This window comes from Fundulus heteroclitus, unplaced genomic scaffold, assembly GCF_011125445.2.
Source record: "Fundulus heteroclitus isolate FHET01 unplaced genomic scaffold, MU-UCD_Fhet_4.1 scaffold_133, whole genome shotgun sequence".
Taxonomy (NCBI): Eukaryota; Metazoa; Chordata; class Actinopteri; order Cyprinodontiformes; family Fundulidae; genus Fundulus; species Fundulus heteroclitus.
The window spans coordinates 466095-480064 of NW_023396545.1; the positions used below are offsets into that span (position 1 = coordinate 466095).

The 13970-nt window shown below is 38.8% G+C and overlaps 1 protein-coding gene across 1 annotated transcript in view; it reads right to left on the bottom strand.

Moving 5' to 3' along the window:
• astn1 (astrotactin 1) overlaps positions 1-13970 on the bottom strand; it is a gene marked incomplete at its 5' end in the record, with an annotated part of 294255 nt that overhangs the window by 228827 nt on the left and 51458 nt on the right. The window contains 1 exon segment of the mRNA XM_036129065.1: positions 5495-5622. Within this exon segment, the coding sequence (XP_035984958.1) occupies positions 5495-5622 (128 nt within the window).

The following is a 13970-nucleotide window of genomic DNA, read 5'->3' on the forward strand; positions in this document are numbered from 1 at the left end:
GTGAGGAGGAAATAAGTTTTTTTTTTTTTTTTTTTCACTGCCGCTTGCACGGTTTACTGTCATAGAGCTGGGAGATAGCAACTGTTTTAAAGCAAGAACTCAATAAGCTTATAAAGGGCCATCTGTTTTAGGAGACCAGTAAGTAAGTAGCCTCTAAAATATTACAAGCATTATGTGTCCCTTAAGGGTATGATAAGACTGATGGGCAGCATCACTGACTCAATTGTAAGGGATTTGTTGCAAACACAAAACAATGGAAGAAGTTACTGTGAAGCATTCTAGACTTACTTAGATGCAAACAGGTGCTGGTGATTCGCAACTTTGTTCTTTTGCAGTTCTGAGATTTTCACATCTAACTTTTTCAAGGATAAAATAGAGCCCACTACCGTGCAACGTTTTGTGCTGATAATTGGTCAGTTCATCTGTTTCGTACCTTCTTTCACAACCAACTGCTCCAGTTTACCTAGTCTATGGTTGTAGTTCTAAACCTATTTATGATGAGTACAACCACAATAAACACCACATCAGGAAATCTTGACATACATTGAAGTACTTAAACAAGTGTTGGGCTATTTCAGTTTGTTATATTTCATAAAAACCAAAAGAAGAACAAAGAAAGGTTACATTTATATCCATCCATCCATTCTCTTCCGCTTATCCAGGGTCGGGTCGCGGGGGTAGCAGCTTGTAACCGGGATCTCGTTCTTTCGGTCACGACCCAAAGCTCGTGACCATAGATGAGGGTAGGAACGTAGATCAACCGGTAAATCGAGAGCTTCGTCTTTTGGCTCAGCTCTCTCTTCACCACAACGGATTAATACAGCGCTCGCTTCACAGCAGACGCTGTACCAATCCGCCTGTCGATTCCCCGCTCCATCTTTCCCTCATTCGTGAACAAGACCCCAAGATACCTGAACTCCTCCACTAGGGGCAGCACATCCTCCCCGACCCGGAGAAGGCACTCTACCCTTTTCCGCCTCAAGACCAACTTCTGAATTTATATTCAGAAGTTAAAATTAAGAAAGTCAGAACAGTATTTGTTTCCATGTGATGCTTACACAGGTAAGGATGGAAAATGCTGTAAAACAAGGAGAGCTGCCAGGATGTGCCATGCCTTGAAACAATAGTCTTGAAATATGGTCTTCATAATAATGTTTGTGTTCTGCTGGTGTCTGAAAAAAACATTTTGAGGCCTTAGCATGATAAATGTATTTATGCACAAATGGATTTTATTTAGTATTTAGTAAGTGACTTTTGAAGACAATTTGTTTACCTGAATTTTACTTAAGGGTATTAGAGATGCTATGAATGCATTTGTATTCAGGACCCTGTACAATGTGTTGAATATATTTGAATGTTGAATATATTTTCAACACATTGTATTTCTTTTTCTCCCACTTTACCCCTGTCAGGCACCAAGTGTGTGTTGACACGTAATACTGTATGACACATGAAACACTGTGATCTTTGTGGTGGCAAAGTGAAAAACATTTAAAAAAGTTAAATTGGTTGTAATACCTTTGCAAAGTATTGTATTTGTCTGTGACAAAGTATTTCCTTTGTCACCGACTTTTCAGACTCCTCGGGGTATATAATATTGATGTTTGGAAAATAAAATTATTTGACTCACCTCTTTATAACCATGTTTAAAGAACGCTTCAACTGAAATGTGAATCATACTAAGCAAGCAAATTGTGAACCATTCCAAAAGTGCATACACATGACTCAGCCACAATAGAGAAACAATGTTTATAATCTTACAAATACATGCTGAATGCAACATTAGGCAGTTCAGGAAACATGTGAGATACTACTTTTCTGACAATTCCTTCTAATTTAACAAATCTTGTGTTGTTTAGTTTAAGCGTAGTTTTGTTCAGCTTTCTTTATTTCAATCAATTTGATAATTTGATGCACAAAACATATAAATGGCACAATAAAGCACGTTTATTCTGCTTAAAGTTATTGCCTGTAAGTTTTCCAAACCAAGGCATGTGATACTTCGGTTCAATATCTACAAATATCTTGAGCTTAACGACCGAGAGCCCCCTCTTTATATTATAACTACATATAGCAACATTAACTCTAAGCAAATGCCTTCTAATTGCAAAATTACGTGTCTGTGAGATCAGTTAAACTCACAATTTCAAATGTTTTAGCATCTTATAGAAACCATTTGCTTTGTTGTTGCAAGACAAACAAAATGTTTAGCCTGTCATCTGGTGGCACATAAATACCACCTTGAGCAGTAAGCAAATTAAATGTAAAGAAAGTGGTACATTTGGTTAATGCGTTACAATTTTCTTTTTTGGCAATTGCTTTTTTGCAATAGTTTTCTATTTGATGTATATAAAACGGGTGTTCTATAAATAAAATGCATAGCCTAAATGAGCTCATTCTATGCACAAATGTCACAGCTGTGTAGCTGAAACTTGTGAAATGCTTTTATAGCCAAACTGACCATGGGAGTCTATTCTAGGCATGGCTCAGTTACTGGTATTAAGGTATAGCAGGGGTTTAAAAAGTTATGGTTATAAATCTTTTTATTGAGATGCCAGAGAGAGTAGCTGGATCATCACCTGTTGCTGATCCCTGCTGGTCAGTAATTCAATTCACTTCTATTTTATTTATATAGCGCCAACACACAACATGCCGTCTTGAAGGCAAAAAGTTTCCTATCTAAGGAAACCCAGCAGATTGTATCGAGTCTTGACAAGCAACATTCACTCCTCCTGAGAGAATGTGTAGCCACGGTGGACAGTCGCAGCAATCCCTCTAACCAAGAATGTATAAAGTGATGGTGGAGAGAAGAACTCCCCTTTCACAGGAAGGAAAAACCTCCAGCAGAACCAGATTCAGTGTGAACAGCCATCTGCCACAACTGACTGGGGGTTTGAGAAGACAAAGCAGAGACACACACACACACACACACACACACACACACACACACACACACACACACACACACACACACACACACAAAGAAACACACATGGTTCCAGGAATTATTTCAATGTTAAAGACTGTGATGGCAGATTATCTGCCTCCCGGATGGAGTCACAGCTAACAGAACGGCAGGCCAGACTTGCCTACTACGAAGAGAAAAGACAGAGAACAAAAAGTTAAAAGTTGAAATAAAAAAAGAAATAATGCAAATGTGGAGACCAGTAGGAGAACTCAGCAGAGTGAGAGAAATGAATATTGATGTCCTCCAGCAGCCTAAGCCTACAGCTGCATAACCACAGAATAATTTGTTTCTGATTACTGTAAAGTAACATTTCCATTTAGCTATACTAAAGGACGCAAACAATATAAATAATTATTAATTATGTTAAATCAACTTCAAGAAGTGGACTAATTGAAGCCATACCAATCACATATGTAATAATAACAAATGCTGCTCCTTTTATTGAAGAGAAGCAGCATTGTCCTGCATGTTTTAGATGTGTCCCTGCTAAAGGAAAGTTGAATCAGTGGTTGAATAACCTGCCTCTAAACATGCTGGACACTGGCTCTTAAGGAGTGGTTTAGACACCTCTGCTCTATACTTTCCTCGCACCATGTAACATCAGTTATCTTCTTGTGTCCGGCATAATTTAATACAGGAGTAAAAACACAGTGACCCCAAAGTGGGATGCTTGCTACTGTGCTGCGCTGCTGGATGGCCAGAAAATATATCTCAATTCATGATATTACTTTTGAGTGAGGCCCACGGCTGTTACATCCAAAGCCAAGAAAAGAGTCACTCTAGGAGAAGTGCTGCTGTGCTGGGCTCTGTTTTTGGCTGTGTGCACTGCGCACCCAGGGGCGATGGCTGGATAAAAAGGTTTGAACAGAACGGGCAGAGCCAGGGACCAAGGGGGGAAACGCGGATGACGAGGGAAATCAGGGCTCAGGGGTATGACACAGGCAGATCCATTTAGATTAGGCCATTTTAATATCCTCAAGTTTCTCAGAAAAAAGGCAGTTTGAGCTGACACTGTCCTGTCTTATTTGATTGTCCATCATACTTCAGGCAATCTCAAATGATGTGGCTTTAAATTGCTACCCTGACAAGTCCTGCATCTCTGCTGTTATTTCGAAAACATGTAACAAATTGTACCCTGCAGTCAGTGATTTCTAAACTGAGGCAATTTACAGCCACTTATTTAGGAGCATAAAGCAAATCTAACAGCCTGTCTGAATAAAGCAGTCCTCGGAAATATGCTGAATTACTTTTATGAAGTTTAAGCCTCTTAGTGTATCAAGACAATGGTTTGTATGAGTCCTGCACAATATATCCCCTTTAATTCTGAGCTCTGCTCTCTAAATACTAATTTCTACTCCTTACCCAAAATGTCAGAGGGAAAGAAAAAAAAAAAAATTCATCTCAACTTTTTTTTTATGAAAGGCTGCAAACTTTTCCTGTCTGCATTTTTTTTATTGCTCAAGCTAACGTTTCTAACAAAACACATCATCATAAGTTTAGACCATTAGTCAAAGCTCAACACAGAAGACAAAGCTGGATGTGCTTGATATATGCAAGAAGTCAAGGGATAGGGTTTGGTTGTTCTTTGTCTTAGTGGCTGCAGTTTGACATTGGACAGTTCTGTGACGTTCAAAAGACACTGCCACACAGGGGATCTGTTTGAAGCCGGTGTAAGAGGGTCAAACCCCCGCTGTCTCAGTTTAAAATATTATTAATTACACTTTTGGTACACAAGGAGGTCTCAGGCAATTTAAAACAATGCCAACATACTTAATTCATTATATCAATGTAGTCTTAAGATTCATGACCTTATTATATTTAGGGAATATACAACAGCATATTTAGTAAATATGATATTTTAAAGTATGGGGATCTAATCTCACATTTAAATATTTGCCTACATTCTTAAATAATTGATTATGAAACATTTTGGTCCGGTATTTTTGCTGGTATCATTTTCAACAAGGATTCTGTCCATAGCTGACACTCTGAGAGCACATTTCTATTGCAACCTGTAAGATTTCCACAAGAATTTGATAATTCTTTCAGCATTTTCTGTAAAAATGATGCAACAGCCACAACAGGGGGGGGGGGGACAAAACAAAAGATCAGCTGGTAAAAACATGATGCTTTCTTAAATTCATGATTTGGTCTATCTCTGTTAAAAAAAAAAAACAGTGTTTTCACTGATAAACATCTTTATTCTTTATACTAGTGTGGTGGAAATGTATACACATGTAAAGAAGATCTTAACCTAGTGACAGGGAACCACTTGAGCTTCAGAAAGTTGGCAGTTTCCTTGATATCTTACTGCTCGATTGAGTGACCTGACATCACATAGTAAATGACGGCTTAAATGTCACCATGATTGTATAAACACCTAGGGATCTTAAACGTCCTGTCACATTGATTATTAGGCTCTCAGACACAGATTTTTTGACACATTCGGATTTAGACAAGCCAGTGATAAAATACGGCAGCTCGGGCATGAGCCAAGAGAGAAAACTATGAAATATGGTTTCATACCCGTGAGGTATTCTGGGTCAGGCACAGGGTCTGACAGCTCCTCGTGGCACTGAACCTCCGTTGGCACCGATGCCACCACCATGCCATCTGGGAGCTGCTGCTCAATGCCTCGGGCAAAGTTCTTCTGCCTGGTGAAAAGACAGAGGACAGGAGGCTGCTTTTTTTAGTGTTCAGTGGACCAACGTGATAAAGAAGAAACGAGCGTGACGGGGAGGGTAGCAAAGTAAGACACTGATGTGAGAGGTTATTGGATAGATGAGGTGAGAGCAGAGCAATAACATTTACTATAAACACAAACATTGTCATTGTGTGTGAGAAGCAAAGCAAGTTAAATACTTGCTTATATTATGCCCATATATATATTTAATGGGCATTTGGACAAATTACAATAACCACGTGACCAAGGTAGCCCTAATTCAAAAAAATAAGTCCTGACCGATACATGTGATTGACTGTTCCTGTCAGTGCAAATGGGCAAACAGCATGCATCATGTGAAAACATGTGCAGAGATCTGTGAAGCCCGAGCATGCTCCAAAGACCGGGTGACAGACTGTATATAATGTTTGTTCAGTCATCTGCCACTGGTGCTGCCTGCGTGTGAATGGTGTTAGACACTTTGAAGCATGCAGAGGATCATAAAACAAAAAGGTCAACACAAAATAAATCTCAGTAATATTCACCCGTTGCCCATTAAAAGAGGATAAATTTAATGGGGCCGTTTTACTTCAGCTGTATATTGAGCATACTCTCATTTTCGTCTTCACTTAGAGTAACTTCTACATTACTCCATGTTTATTTCACATAAGATAAGCATTACTTTATTGTCCCAGTGTATTGTGACAGTGGCATACGCAAAGAAAGGTACTCACAATTATTTGCAATGAAAAGGAAGAAAATCAAAGAACAAACTAGTGTAATCTAAAATTAGCTCTAAAGAAACACCAAGAGTGAATAAATATTGAACAGTGGAAAATTTTAAACAGTGGAAAAGACTCCAGCCTATTTACATAACACACAATAATACAATATGAATAAAATTGTAGCAGCATCCCAAAGTAGCTCAGGCATGTGCAAGTTACCTTAGGATCTGGGAATAGTGCAAACGGTTAATGATTGCATCAGAACCCGTGCAACCAGTAGGATCATGTAAACAATTATTGAGTAAACAGTTTTTGAGTCTGTTGTGAGCAGCAGAGATTATAAAGTCTGACTACAGCTGGGAGGAACCACCTGCGGAAATGTTCTTTAGAGCATCTAGGGTGAAGCAGTCTTTCACTAACATAGCTCTCCAGCTCTGCAAAAGCTCCATGCATGGGTTGGAGAAATTGTCCATCAGTGATGGAATTTTCCTCACAATCCTTTTGTCTCCCACCACCTGCGCTGGGTCCACATGGACAGAGCTGGTCCTCCTAATGAGCTTATCCATCTGCTTCCTCTCAGCTACAGAAGAGCTGCTGCTCCATCAGACCACACCATACGACGGTTGATACCACCACAGAGTTAAAGAAGGTCTTCAGGAGTACCACTGCACTCCAAAAGACCTCAGCCTGCTTAGCAGGTAGTCTGCTCTGAACCTTCCTGTAAAGAGCATCCGTATTATGAGTCAAGTCCAGTTTATTGTATTGCGGGTACTTGTATGAGTCTACTATCTCCACATCGGTTCCCTGGATGTTCACCTGTGTCAGTGAGGTGGGTCTGTGTCTGTGAAAGTCCACCACCAGCTCCTTTGTTTTCGTTGCATTTAACATGATGTGATTCTGCTGGCACCGGTGTACAAATCTCAGGATCCAATGTCTGTACTGTGACTCATCCTGATCTGTGATAAGACCGTCTATGGCAGAGACATCAGAGAATTTCTGCAGGTGGCAGCCTGGTGAGCTGATACCCACATGTATTTGGGATAGACTGACCAATATAATCAATAAGAGTATGTAAACTTCAGAATCTGAAGTGTAATAAAGAATATCTCTAAATGTCCTCATTTACTTTTAAATGAGCATGATAACTTCATTGGTGATTTGTGATTTTGATGCAATTAGAAATAATGTCGGTAATTCCAACTGATCTAAAACAGGAAAGCTTAGTACAATTTAATTTCAGACACCAATTAAACAAAATGTTGTTTTATACAGAATAGGCCTGATCTTCAAAGATTCAAAATAAGAAGTGCTAAATTGCATGGACAGAAAAACAAAAAACTAAAACTGTGTGAGCAATAAGTGGCCGTGTTGCATCTGATCTTCAACGATTGCATCCCCAGTGAACAAGACGTGCAAAACAGATCTGGTCCATCCCATTTAAATCAGTAAATTGCGTGTATGCTTCTACTGGCAGTTTGGCAGCTGCTGTCAAAGAAAGGGGGAGATCAAATCCTTCACAATCTCTCCAGGCGCCCAGGATGCACAAAACCGTTTTTTAATGAACAGAGAACTTCTGCTGTTGAACTTTTTCTTAGAGAAAATATTAAGGCACACATGCAAAAAATGTTTGCACCCACTGTTCTGATCATTTTATGCACGCAAAATGCATTGCTGCTGGCATGACGATCAGGCCTTATATACATCTGGTTTTAACTGTATTTCCCTCACCTAAAGCAAAGACAGTTTTGATTGTTTGGAAATCTTGTTTGGTCACAAAAAACAAAGGGGAACATAACATATGTTTGATAACATATATTATCAAACTAATATAGCCATAAGAAGAAATGTACCATATTATTTCAGCAGCAGCAGGAAAAATTGTGGATTTGCTGTTTTAAAGGAAATATTTAGTTTTACACATTCAATTTTAAATATTTGTGTGTATATCACAAAACAAGGTTTTGTTTTTACTTAAGCTTACCTGTTAGGATCTCATACATGTCCGTGCATTTTACGGACACTTCAGTATATCCCAAGTATTAAATAAAATATGCTCGTTTAACTGAGAGCAATACAGGGAACAACATTTTTCACATTTTTTGACAAATTGTTTTCTTTTCAGTCAGAGAGCTGATGTCTTTATTTTCTTTTACAGTGGCTGACTCCTGCTTGAACTCCATCACAGTGCCCATTTCATCATCCCCACTTACGGTGCTGGTTTGGGTCACAACAAGGTTCCAAAACATAACAACTTCAATAAATCAGTGGCTTAAGTCCTTCAGCTGTCTCAATACCACAGCTAATGAGGAAACATCTTTTTTCTCCTCCAGGAAACTGCAGTCATGGTTATATTCACTCCAGGCTCACAACTTACAAATGCCCTTTGCAACCTTGTACTGTACATTTTTGACGAGTAATTGTTTTATTGAATATTTCAGCTCAAGGCTGCATGAATAAGCATGTTCTTTCCACACATTATAACAAGAAAAAGGCAAAAAACGTATTAAATGTGATATATCCTGTGAAAAAAAAAAGATAAGGCCAACATGCTTGCAGACACATGACTTTGTGAACACAGAGATGTTGTACTTATTAATCTACAGCTGATAAATGTGCCACAAAGCAGACCAGTGAAATAATAACTTTATCTTACTACTGTTTGATGCAGGGTATGTTCATGAGAGGTTTCTGATGTGAAAAAAGAGACTGTTACTATTGGAAACCAGCCTAATGAGAGCAGTGAGGCTGAATACCAACCATTACAGCCATAAACCTGAACCCATGGCTTATAAGACATTAACTGCCTTGTAAAGCTAAAGGGCAAGAGCTGCATAATAACTTTTTGCTGATTTGTAATTGGAGGTAATCAGTCTCGCATAGTAATTTGACCCAAGCTGCTTATAAAAGTACAGCCTTAAGATTATGTGACTCTTCTTAATTGGACATTTTGTAAGCAAACAGTACAACAGTTAGAACCAATTCTCAGGTCAGCACCACAATCGCATACAAATCTGCATGTAGTTGGTTAGAACGTGCTTGGAACCCAGCACGTTCCAAGCAATAGACAATTTGGAACAGGTGAGAAACAAAAATTACATCTATCAGTCTGGCTTACAAAGCCATTTCTAAGGCTTTGGAATTGTATCAAACCGCACTTGGAGCCATTCTCCATGAATGCAGAAAATGTGAAACAGTGGTGAATACTTCCATGAATGGGCAGCCTTCCAAAATTAACCAAAGACCACACCAACAATTCAAACGAGAAGTCACAAAAGAAAGCAGAAAGACATGTAAAGCACTGCAGACTTGACTTGCCACATTTAAGGTGAACGTGTATGATGTCATTTAACACTGAACAAAAATGACGCCAAAGGGAAACATAAACCACTGCTGACCAAAAAGAATAAAAAGGGACACCTCACATTTGTACCCCAAAAAAATCCTGACATTCAATGATATTAAAATGTGTTTGATTATCTAAAACGTTCAATTGTGATACATGATAAAAAGAGAAAAATCTGCAAGGGTGCACATACTTTTTCACAGCTCTGCACCTTGTTTGTCTAGCTAAATGACTGCATTTTGTTGCTGCTCTACAATCGGTCCTTTCTTTATACATAATATTTCATGCCAAAACCAAAGAAATTAATTCTCAATTGCAAACATTTTATATGGAGTGCACATAAATCCAAAATAATCTAAGTGATGATAGTATTGTGTCTGTGAGCATCCTTGAGCAGCCAATAAAAAATGTTTTCCTGATTCACACTCCATACACTTTTCCGGTTAATATACACTACGTATACTGCTCCATTTGATTCATGCACTGTTTGACGGGGGCTGAGCTGTAAAAACAGCCTACACAAATATTTATAAAGCACAAAGTGATGCCTTTGGGAAAGTCAGCTTTGGAACAACAAAAGCCACAGGCTGAAGTAAAACAGTAATAGAATGGCCGTGTCAAATATAACATTAAAATGCCTTTGTGATTTTATAGACATGGCGTGGCCAGGGGTGAAACAATAATTAGAGAAACAAAGCCGTGTGTTGATCAGCCAGACACATTTTCATACAACCCCAACATCTGAAATAACAAACGTCTAATTACTTAGAAACAGGGAAGTTGAATATCCAGTATTAGATGCAATAAACGTTTGAGAGGTCTATCTGTCAGCTCAGCGTCCCCGATGTCTTTGCCGGCGTGCTTGATTCTGTAAACATCTACTGAAGCCCCTGCACCCCCTAATCTTTCCCTGAAGTTTTTTTTTTTTTTTTTTACTTTAGGCATTAGCTAGTGGAGATCGGCCATTGCCCTTGTGAGATGGGTTTAGCAGTTAAAAAAAAAAAACTCAAGTGTTTGATGTACTATGCTTTAATTAGTTCAAATCCATACCTTGAACCAATGCCCATATTTGGTTAAAACAAGATATAAAAGATAATGATTATTTGACCTAAGCAAAAAGTGAAGATTTACCATTTATTTAGTAAGATGCTTTTTAAAGCATCATCTTTTTCACAGGGTTATGACAAGATGGACAATTATGACCAACAGCATAACAGCTAAAGACTTCAACACTTGGAGTAGTCCAACTTTTCCAACTCTGTCCAACAACGTCTTAAAGACTATTGTCTTTTTTTCAGTTATTCAACTTTTTTTTCAGTTAATGCTATTATCAATATTATTTAAAGAATGTGGTCTAACTAATTCTTATTCTGGAAGTAATGATAAAACTTCTCACTTGGGATTGCATGACCCATAACAGAACCACGACCTCAACCTTGGGAACAAATACTTTTGAGTTAAGATAGCGGAGAGAAGCACCTTGAAGCTATAGTTGGTAATCTTGTTCAGAAACACTATTTTATTATGCTGGGTAAAATGGTCCTTCCATCCTGAAAGAAGTAAATACATTATGTATCTTTTAAAAAGGAGGTAAAAAAAAGCATGTTCTGTGGAAGCTGCAGGCCTGTAAAAACTCTAACCATTCCATGTCCCTTGGTTTGAAAGGCATGGATTTATCAGTTTTGTTCCTGCTTTCATTCCCCTCTGTCCCTCAAGTTCCGGGGGTATCGCCATATCTTTTGGTTGTCCCACATGCCAATCATACTGAAACGCTCATGTAACGGCAGTGTCCGTGGTCGTTCCTTCATAGTTTCCGCTTGCTGACTACACATGCACACTTCTAGTGTTTATGTATATGGTTAGTTTAGCTGCTAGGTTAGCGGTTAGCTTAGCCATTAGCCGTTCATTGCAGCTCCACTGCTCTCCCCGCGGACTTTAAACATGGCTGAGAGTAGCAAGAAGCGAACCGCGTTCATGTTTATGCGAAGAAGAGGAACCCCAAGTAGAAAGAAATAAGACCAGAGTGGATTTGGAAGATTTTTAAAGCGCAATCCCCCTGAAGTGCGAAGGCAAGACGGTCTTGTGCATGCAATTATTCAAACAGGGACTTGGGAAAACTTCCGGAAAAATCGCCGACCCTACATTTAAATGTATGCTGCAAACTTAATTACCCCAAATTGTCCCTCGGCTGTTGGTGCTGTTGTTGTAAGTTCTGTCTGCCGACACTTAGCCCCAGATTCTACATTCTCTGTGCGTGCTTTGTTCCGTTCACGTCTGACCAACGGAGCAACTATGTTGTTATATTAATTAATGAGAACGGTTCCACATTCTCCGTGACTACTCGGAACCTCACTGTTGACGGACCCGCTTTCTGTTGTTCACGTTAAATTATGGGACAACTCCAATTTCCTGTTCAGTTCCAGTCCGTCAGGCTCCAGCCGGATCAAGCTCCACAATTCTATTCATAGCGAACAAGAAAAAATAATGTCAACAATATCCGCTTTGTCAAAGTAAATAGTGTAAAAAGAGATCGTTTACCACAAAATAAATACATATTTTTTTTATATTCATAATACATTAACGATTATCGTAACTATATTGACTGTTATGTAAATATCGGATCCAAACAGCTCTTCTTGCACCAAATAAGGAAGCAGATTTGTCATTTTAACATTTGAAACTTAGTAATCCTCTCCAAATAGATTTGCATTCTGCTTGTAATGATGATGATTCCACATGTTCTCCTCGGGTTTCAAGGGACTGTGGAGCAGAGCTAGACAGAATAACCACAGATGTGGCAGGCTTTGCTTTTCATGGACTCACGGAGGCGATGTGGAACGGAACGGACACGTACAGGAGCGGATGATATGGAATTAAGGGGTAACAGGACTGCCTGATTCTCCTCAACTCTTTGCCGATGACTGTGGGGTAGAAATGGGGGAAAAAAAGCTCTGCTTACAAAATAAAAGCCTTCACTCTGTAACATAAGTGAAAGCATGTAAAACGATGTTCGAATGTGCAACTGTACCAGGTATTACTCCATTTGTGGCAGAGAAGGGATGAATGGGGCTCTGATGAGCTTCACAACCCAGTGTTTGACACCATGACTTTTTTTCTCCATATATTACACTCAAAATAAAAGACCTCCGAACTCTGAGGAAAAGTATGTTGTTAACATATATTTAGTAAATTAAGCCAGGCTTGTTCCAAAATGGTATTGTACATGTGAATTGATACTGTTAAAATCAGCAAACAATGCACGTTTCTGGGGGGTTGTGGTTGTTTTCATCTATGCCGGGAACACTAACTTTAAACACCACATCATCTCAAAAAGGTTTAGAGTAACAAAAGTACTACTGATATGTTTTACACTTAACTTGAAACACATTAAACACGTTGATATATTGAAACACGTTTTAGATTCAAATCTAAATTTTTGAAAAATGTTAAATATTATCTTAACTGGATGCTCGCCTCCCTTTATTTCCACAGCTAACCAAAAGTGGAACTTTACAGGGGGTTAAACAGGGATGAGCTTTCCCCAATCAAAAATGCTTAAGCGCTCTCAGAGCAAAATCAAAGTGCTAAATCCCAACAAGGCCCTTTTCTCAGATGAGTTCTCCGTAGATAATCTATATTCACATTGGCACATAAAGTGGAAACAATGAGGGGCAAAGAATAGGCTCAGAAAACTCTCTTGACTTCTAGAAAATGTTTAGATTGCTCCTGACTCTACTTTGGAAAACTGTGTCCATATGTAACAAGGTGAAGTGTAAGACGACTCAAGTTAGTTTTGCCGTCTTGACTGATCTTTTTTTTCCCTCTTGACTGTGCTATATGGATCATCGGCTTGCACTGAAATGTAAGTTATGTTTTGCTACATTTGCAGCCCAAAGCAATCACAAATGTGATTGGCAGGAATTTGATCACGCAGGAGTCAAACATCTGTCACTTTCTGCCAAAAGTATTTCTGCATGATTTCAGCTGTCATTTTAACAAAGCACATAAATGGGGACCGTAATGATTGGATCTCAGTTGTTTTGCTGAAGATGGAGATTTCTTTCTCTAAGAAGCATGCTAAGTGGGACACGAGGCTGGTTCCATTCAATGCATTCATGTCTGACAATTTTCACTGTTAATTTTGTTAGAGGATGACATGTAACATTTAACAACCATCTGGCACTGCGGGGATGTCATTATTCACTTTCTATCTTGGAAGTTCGCAGAACTTGTTTTATAAAACTGCCTGAAGGAAGTGGAGTTCTTTTTTCT